Genomic DNA, 8,886 nt, shown 5'->3' with positions numbered 1-8,886 from the left:
CAAGAAATTGTTACGAGACATTGCCCCTGGGATAGGAAAGAATCCTATACCCACTGTATAATCTTTAGTAATAACTGATTATTTCCTTTTAGAGTTACTTATAAATAATGTAATTAAGTAAGTGGTTTCAATTGTATGATTTTCAAGGTATTGGTAGGTTCTAAAATGTCATTTAATGATACAGTTTTCCAGAAGGAACTTTATTCTCATATCTGAAGACATAATTTTGACATGACACCTATTTTGAGTTTTAATAATGTATTAAAATTAGGGAAAAAGTATAAATATCATCCTGTTTCTTTAACCAGCATTATACCTGTACTACCAATTCAGTTTAAAGTCACCAAATATTAATATATATGCATTGTGTTGCCATTGCACTAGATTTTTTTCCCCACAGTTTCATTGAGAAGTAACGGATATACATCCCTGTGTAAGTTTAAGTCCCCCAGAGTGATGGTTTGATTTACATTTGTTGTAACATGACCATCACAACAGTTGGAGCTAACAAGCTGGATTTTCTTTCTTTTTTTTTTTTTTAACCACGCCCGACTGGCTTGTTTTATTGGAGAAGGGCATGTGGAGTTAACAACACGAGGACAATTGGGACCTGAGGTCGGGGAAGAACAGCACCTCCTCCCCATACATGCCCACTGCCCCAAATAAAAAATAACCAACTATGGGAGAGCAGCTGAGACAGTGACTGAAGTTGGGGAAGGGAACAGGGAACCCAGGGGGTGGTGGAAGAGACCATGCGTGTGCTGGGAGGGCCCAGAGGCAGCGGCGGTGCGAGTAACATGAGTACGAGTCTCTTGTGTCTTCCACATAGGTCTATATAAATATATAGAGAGAAGTTGTTCACTTTCCCTTGCTCTCCCCTCTGCTCCGCGTGGCTTGCCGCGGTCCCAGCTCCTCTTTCCATATGAGGGCGAAGGGAAGGGGATGATGAGCAAGTCATCACGGAATTGCAATCAGACCCACATCCATCAGCTTCTGGATCTTCTGTGCTATTACAGGATTCTTTAAGTGTTCGCTGAGTGCCTGAGGGTCCTTCTGCATCTGCTCCAGGATAAGCCGCGTGGCAGGGTCACTCATTATCTGCTGCACCTCAGGGTCAGCCATGGCCCGTTGCTTCACGTCTTCGGGGCTATCGTGGCGGTTGTACTGGGCCATCATACAGCGCTGGTAACTGTCTGCCTCTTCCTTACAGTTGGAGTCCAGATCTAACGCCTTCTGGTAGACATCCATGGCTTTCGTGTAGTCCTTCATTGCCTCCAGGGCAGCTGCTTTCCGGGTGGACCCCTTGATGCAGGCCGGCTCTAGCTGGACACATTCCTCACAGTCCTTGAGCGCCAGCTGAAACTCCAGGAGTTTGGTGTAGCAGGCAGCTCGATTGCTGTACAATTTGGCATCTTTTGGATTCCGTTTGATGACTTCTGTATAATGCTTCATGGCCTGGGGATAGTCCCCTTTCTGAAAACATTCATTGCCTTTGTTCTTCTCCTCCAAGGTCAGATCTGGGTTTATGTAAGCCAGCCGCTCTTGCTCCTTCAGAATTTTCTCTGCCTGTTGGCATTTCTTGAGCACATCTGGGGTCCGGTGCTCTCCCAAAGACTTGTTATAGAAATGGATGGCATCCTTGTACTTTTCTTCCTTGAAGTAGGAGTTGCCAATTCGAGCATAAGCTTTGGCAATCTGTCAATAGTCTTCTCGGTTTTCTCACCCCACTTCAATGGCCTTCTCACAAAGCTCCCGGCATTTACTGTAGTGGCCCTTCTCGAAGTACACGGCTGCTTGATTGGTCATGTAAGTCATGTTGGTGGGGTCCAGGTCCTTGGCTCTGTCATAGTGCTTCAAGGCTGTGTCAAAGTCTTTCTTCTTGTAGGCTTCGTTACCCAGCTCTTTCTCTTTCAGTGCCTGCTTCTTATTCTCTGGAAGATCTTCTTCCATTGGCTCTGGCTTGGTGTCCTTCTTGGGAGGAAGAGGAGGGGGAGGTGTTCCAACTTCCCTCCTCCTCATCCATGCTGCCCAGATCCACACCCAGCAGGACGCTCAGAGTAGTCATGATCCGGGGATCTTGCAGTTTCATGCCCAAGTCAGATGGCTTGTTTCGTAGTTGCTCTATCAGCTCCCGGTAGGTAGGATCAGCGAGCGGTGTCCTTGTCCTGGGATCACTCTCCAATTTCTGGTACAGATTGGGCATGTTGAAAGGGTTCATGAATTTCCGTTCTGCCAATCGAGCCTCCATATTCTGTAAGCCCTCTTTGAGCTGAGGATTATTTGCTTCATGTTTTAAACCCTCTTCGTAGGTTCGCTTGGCTTCTTCAAATCGGTTTAAGAACTCAAGGGCTGCAGCCTTCCTTGAATAGCCCTTGCCCCAGTCGGGCTTTAAGTCCACGGTTTTGCAGCCATCCTCATAAGCCTTCTGGTAGTCCCCTTTCTTGGCGTAGGCTGCGGAGCGATTGCTATAGAGCACATGGTTCTGGGGATCTAACTTAATGGCCTCAGAGTAGCACTGCAGTGCGTCATCAATGTTGCCTGCACTCAGGGCCTTATTGCCCTTCTCTTTCAGCTCATTTACCTGCTCCATAGCCCAGCCCAGAACCCCGTTGAATCCACAAGCTGGATTTTCTGTCACTTTACAAGAAAATCCTTGATTATGATAATTGTTGCTCACTAATATTTTCTCTGGGATTAGTATTCGCCAGTCTGTATTTTTCTCCTGTTTTGATCACTTCAATTATGTATTTCCTTTTTGAGTGGAATGTAATTTTGCAAATACTCTGAAATTGTGCAGAAAAGCAAATATAAACCTGTACATAGTATCTAACTTCGGATTCCGCACTTTGCCATGTGGGCTGCCCCTGTCACCATGTCATCTGTGACATAGAGAAAAAGATTTCCCAGTTCCTGTATTTTGTGTTACAAAAAGCAATGGGGGCTGTGATACATTAAATAAAGATTTATCTTTAAAAGGGTTCACATAAAAAAATAAATAAATAAATAAAAGGGTTCACATAGACTGGGTGACAGGCACTGAGGGGGGCACTTGATGGGATGAGCAATGGGTGTTATTCTATATGTTGGCAAATTGAACACCAATAAAAAATAAATTTATTTAAAAAAAGGGTTCACATAAGCGTTTTTCAATATGGTAAATACTAAACCTCACTTAGAAAATCCACTTCCATGGAAAAAGAAATATCCTAATATGGCCGAACAAATATATTATCACTATATTAAGGAATACTTCAAAAATTTATATGAACAGACAATCAAGAATTCCTTGGCAGCTGTTATTTTAATATCAGAAGTTTAAAGAGTACAACTTTATCAAGACATAACTGATACAAAATAAATGGTGCATATTTAAAGCATATAATCTGGGATGCCTGGGGGGCTCAGTGGTTGAACATCTGCCTTTGGCTCAGGGTGTGATCCTGGGGTTTCAGGATCGAGTCCTGCATCAGGTTCCCTGCAGGGAGCCTGCTTCTCCCTCTGCCTGTGTCTCTGGCTCTCTCTGTGTGTCTTTCATGAATAAATAAAATCTTTTAAAAAAACAATCTGCAAAGTTTTGATATATGAAATTTGGAAGCCATCACCTCAATTGAAGTAACGATCATATCCAATACTCCTAAAGTTTCCTTGTACCATTTTATTTTGTTCTTGTTTTTAAGTAATCATACCCAAAGCGGAGCTCTAACTCACAACCTCTCACATCAAGAGTCACATGTTCTAGTGACTAAGCCAGCAAGACACCCCTCCTTGATTCTTCCCTTTCCTTTCCCTTGGACCCCAATACAAATTAACGACTAATCAGCTTTCTATGACTTAGATTAATTTCTGCTTTCCAGAATTCTGTATAAATCCAGGGGTGAACGGTGGGCTCCTTTTTTGTTGAACTACTTTTACTCTGTGAATACAGTTTTTATAATTATTTTGAGATTCACTCTTGTTTCATGTATCAGGAAACTCATTATTGTGGAGCAGTATTCCACTGTGTAGCTATGCCCATTTGCCCATGATCCTATTCATGAACATTCCAAATGTTTCCCATGTGGCTACAAAAAAGGATTCTGTGAACATTTGTGTGCAAGTCTTTGTAGGGACGTATGTTTTATTTCACCTGGGAGAAGAAACCTGTTTACCCAGAAGAATTGTCAGTCTACTCAGTCTAATTTTAGCCTAATTGTTGTGTAGTAGTATCTCACTGTGATTTTTTTTTCTAAAAGATTTATTTATTTGAGAGAGAGAGACAGCAGGAGAAGGGGCAGAGGGAGAAGGAGGGGGAAAGAATCTCATGCAGACTCCCCGCAGAGTGGGGAGCTGGACACGTGACTCAATCTCATGATCCTGAGACCACAGCCTGAGCCAAAATCAAGAGTCAGACTCTTAACTGACTGAGCCATCCACATGCCCCTCTCACTGTGGTTTGAATTTCCATTTTCCTACTTAATAATAATGAGCATCTTTTTATGCACTCACTGGCTATCCGTATATCTTTTTTAGTGATGCATTTGTTCAAATGTTTTATCTATCTAAAAACTGAGTTTCTTACTATCGATTTGCAAGAGTTGTTTATATATTCTAAATACAGATCCTTGGGCAGCCCAGGTGGCTCAGTGGTTTAGCACCGCCTTCAGCCCGGGGCCCGGTCCTGGAGACCCAGGATCGAGTCCTACATCAGGTCTCCTGCATGGAGCTTGCTTCTCCCTCTGCCTGTGTTTCTGCATCTCTCTCTCTCTCTCTCTCTCTGTCTCTCATAAATAAATAAATAAAATCAAATAAATAAATAAATAAATATATATATATATATATATATCCTGTATTGGATACGTAAGTTGCAAGTATTTTCCCCCATATGTGGCTTGGGTTTTTTTTTTTTTTTGTATTATTATTATTCATTCTCTAATGAGTGTCTTTGAAAAATAGTTTTTCATTTTGATGAAGTTCTTATCAAATTATTCTTTTATGGATTGGGCTTTGGATGTTTTTTATGTAAAAATCTGTCTAACAGAAAACCACTAAAGTTTTCTCCTATTTTATCTTAGAAGTTTCATAGTCTTAGATTTTACCTTTAGATCTAAAAAGCATTTTGAGTTAATTTTTTCACTTCTTCTGCTTGAGATGTGATTGACATACAACGTTGTGTAAGTTTAGGGTGACATAATGATTTGATCTATGTCTATATATTGCAAAATGTTTACTGTGGTAGGGTTAGTTAACATATCCATCACTTCATACTATGACGATGTGTGTTTTGTGAGAACACTTCACATCTCCTCTTAGAAACATTCAAATACCCATTATCATTTACTATAGTCCCTATGCTGTACATTACATCCCCAGGACTTATTTATCTTGTAACTGGAAGTTTGTACTCTGACCACCTTTCCCCTATTCCACTGCCCCTGGCAACAACCAATCTCTTCTCTGTTTATATGACATCATTTTTTTTTTTCAAATTCCACATATAAGTGAGATGTTACAATATTTGTCTTTCTCTGACTCATTTTACTTAGCAAAATAACCTCAGGTTTCATTCATGTTGTTGCAAATGGCAGACTTCCTTGCTTTTATGGTGAAATAATATTCCATTGTGTGTATAATACCTTTATCCATTCATCTATTGACAGACTTTAAGGTGGTTTCCGTGTGTTGGCTCTTGTAATGCTGCAATGAATATGGGGGTGCGGATGCTTCTTCAAGATGGCGATTTCATTTTTGTCAGGCATGTACCTAGAAATGGAATTTCTGGCTCATTGGGTAGTTCTGTTTTACATTTCTTAAGAACCGCCATACTGTTCACCACAGTGGCTGCACCAGTTTACATTCCCACCCACGGACCACAAGTGCTCCTTTTCTCTATTACCTTGCCACCACTTGTTATCTCTTGTCTTTTTTATAAGCCTTTCTGACAGGTGTAAGGTGATAGCTCATACTGGTTTTGATTTACATTTCCCGATGATGAGTGATGCTGAGCACCTTTTTGTGTACCTGCTGGCCACCTGTTGCATGTCCCTGTATCTAGGCAGGTCCTTTGCTGTTTTTTAAATTGAAATATTTGGGGTTGGTGTTTTGTTTGCTGTTGAGTTGTGTGTGTTCCTTAGTATTCTGGTTTCTTTTTTATTATTATTTAAGTGTAGTTGATGGGGCACCTGGGTGGCTCAGTGGCTGAGCATCTGCCTTCGGTCCAGGGCATGATCCTGGGGTTCCAGGATCGAGTCCCTCTTCGGGCTCCCTGCGGGGAGCCTGCTTCTCCCTCTGCCTATGTCTCTGCTTCTCTCTGTGTGTCTCTTATGAATAAATAAATAAGATCTTACCAAAAGAATAAAGTGTAGTTGACACACAACTAATTTCAGGTATACATACCTGAAATTATCTAATAGTGATTCAATTATGTATAGTGATTCAACAACTGTATACTTTATGTTATGCTCACCACAAGCATTGCTACCATCTCTCACCATACAGTGCTATTATAATACCTTTGATTATATTCCTGGTGCTGCACCTTTCCTCCCTGTGACTTATTCATTCCATAACCAGAAGCCTTTATCTCCCATTCCCCATCACCCATTTTGTTCCTCCCACTGCCTCACCCATCTGGCAACTGTCACTTCTCTGTATTTGTGGGTCTATTTCTGTTTCTTATTTATTTTTTAGGTTTGAAATATAAGCAGAATCATAGGGTCTTTGTGTTTGACTTACTTCCTTTAGCATGATACCCTCTAGGTCCATCCATGTTGTTGCAAATGGCAAGATCTCATTCTTTTTTATGACTGGGTAATACTCCAGAGTGTGTATATACATCACATACTTTTAGTTAAATTCAATTAACATACAATATATTATTAGTTTCAGGGGAAGAGTTCAGTTATTCATCAGTCTAACACCCAGTGCTCATCACATCACGTGCCCTCCTTAATGTCCATCACCTAGTTTCCCCAGCCCTCCAGCCCCCTCCCCTCCAGTGACCCTGTTTGTTTCCTATGATTAAGAGTCTATTATGGTTTGTCTCCCTCTGATTTCATCTTATAATATTCTTCCCTCCCTTCCCCTATGCGCCTCTGTTTTGTCTCTTAAATTACACATATGAGTGAAATCATACAACTATCTCTTTCTGACTGACTTATTTTGAATAACATAATATCTTCTAGTTCCATCCATGTCATTGCAAATGGTAAGATTTCGTTTTTTGGATGGCTGAATAAAATTCCCTTGCATATATCATACCACATCTTCTTTATTCATCTGTTGCTAGACATTTGGGGTCTTTCCGTAGTTTGGCTACTGTGGACATTGCTGCTGTAAATATTGGAGTACAGGTGCCCCCTTGAGATCACGATGTTTTATACTTGACATCTTTATTCATTCATATGTAGGTGGACACTTGGGTTGCTTCCTTATCTTGGCTATTGTAAATAATGCTGCAATAAGTGTTAGGAATACATATATCTTTTCAAATTAATGTTTTCATTGGGTAAATATCCAGTAGTGGAATTACTGGATCATATGGTATTTCTAATTTTAATTTTTTGACAAACCTCCGTACTGTTTTTTCCACAGTGCCTTCACAGGTATACATTCCCACTAACAACCAAAGAGGGTTCCATTTCTTCCACATCCTCACCAACACTTGTTATTTCTTATGTTTTTCATTCTAGCCATTCTGACAGGTGTAAGATGGTATCTCATTGTGGTTTTGAGTTCCATTTCTCTAGTAATTAGGTAGGAATGTTAAGCATTTTTTGGCGTGTGTCTCTTGGCCACATGTATGACTTTTTTTTTGAAAATTTTCTATTCATGTACTCTATTTCTTTTAAATTGAATTATTTGTTATTGAGCTGTATAATTTCTTTATATATTTTGGATGTTACCCTTTATCTTACAGATACTTTCCCCCATTTTGTAGGTTGTCTTTTCATTTTGTTGATGGTTTCCTTTGCTGTGCAGAAGCTTTTTATTTTGATGTAGTCCCACTTGTTTCTTTTTGCCTTTGTTTCCTTTGCAGGAGGAGACATACCTAGACAAGCATCCCTAAGATAAATGTCAAACAGATTACTGCCTGATTTTTTTTCTAGGAGTTTTATGTGTCAGGAATCAATATTTAGGTCTTTAAATCCATTTTGAGTTTATTTTTGTGTATAGTATAATAAAGTGGTCCAGTTTCATCCTTTTGCATGTAGCTGTCCAATTTCCTAATACTGTTGAAAAGACTATCTTTTTCCCATTGCATGTTACCACCTCCTTATTTTTAGATTAATTGAACATGAAATTGTGGGTTTATTTGTGGGTTCTCTATTCTTTTCCATTGATCTGTGTGTCTATTTTGGTGCCAGTATCATACTGCTCTAATTGTGGTAGTTTTGTAGTGTATCTTGAAATACAGGATTTTGATGCCTCTAGTTTTGTTGTTCTTTCTGCAGTTTGGTTTGGCTCTTTAGAGTCATGTGATTCCAAACATATTTTACTACTATTTGTTCTAGTTTTGTGAAAAATGCTATTGGTGTTTAGGTAAAGACTTCATTGAATCTATAAAGTGTTCTGGGTAGTATGGATATTTTAACAACATTAAGTTTTACAATCCATGAGCATAGTACGTCTTTCTATTTGAGTCATGCAGGTCTTACACTTACTTGGTTAAGTTTATTCCTAGGTTTTTAAAATTACTTTTGTTGCAGTTATAAATGAGATTGTTTTCTTAATTTCTCTTTCTGCTACTTTGTTATTAGGGTACATCATCAGAACAGATATCTGCATTAATTTTGTATACTGTAACTTTATTGAGTCCATCTAGTACAATAGTTTTTTGGTGGAATCTTTAGGGTTTTCTGTGTATAGTATCATGTCATCTACAAATACTGACAATTTTACTTCTTTCCT

At 39.6% G+C, this 8,886-nt stretch overlaps 1 protein-coding gene across 1 annotated transcript; it reads right to left on the bottom strand.

Annotated features, from left to right (window-relative positions):
- Nucleotides 1-370: 370 nt before the first annotated feature.
- On the bottom strand, nucleotides 371-2,716 carry LOC121494304 (stress-induced-phosphoprotein 1-like). The gene is given in 2 exon segments (XM_041760576.1): nucleotides 371-2,007; nucleotides 2,009-2,716. Coding segments are annotated over 2 exon segments (1,632 nt in total). The 5' UTR covers nucleotides 2,591-2,716; the 3' UTR covers nucleotides 371-957.
- Nucleotides 2,717-8,886: the final 6,170 nt, after the last annotated feature.

Source organism: Vulpes lagopus, chromosome 7, assembly GCF_018345385.1.
Source record: "Vulpes lagopus strain Blue_001 chromosome 7, ASM1834538v1, whole genome shotgun sequence".
In the NCBI taxonomy this organism is placed as follows: domain Eukaryota; kingdom Metazoa; phylum Chordata; class Mammalia; order Carnivora; family Canidae; genus Vulpes; species Vulpes lagopus.
Note: the sequence above shows the minus strand (reverse complement) of the source record. Positions and strands in the feature narration are given on the sequence as shown.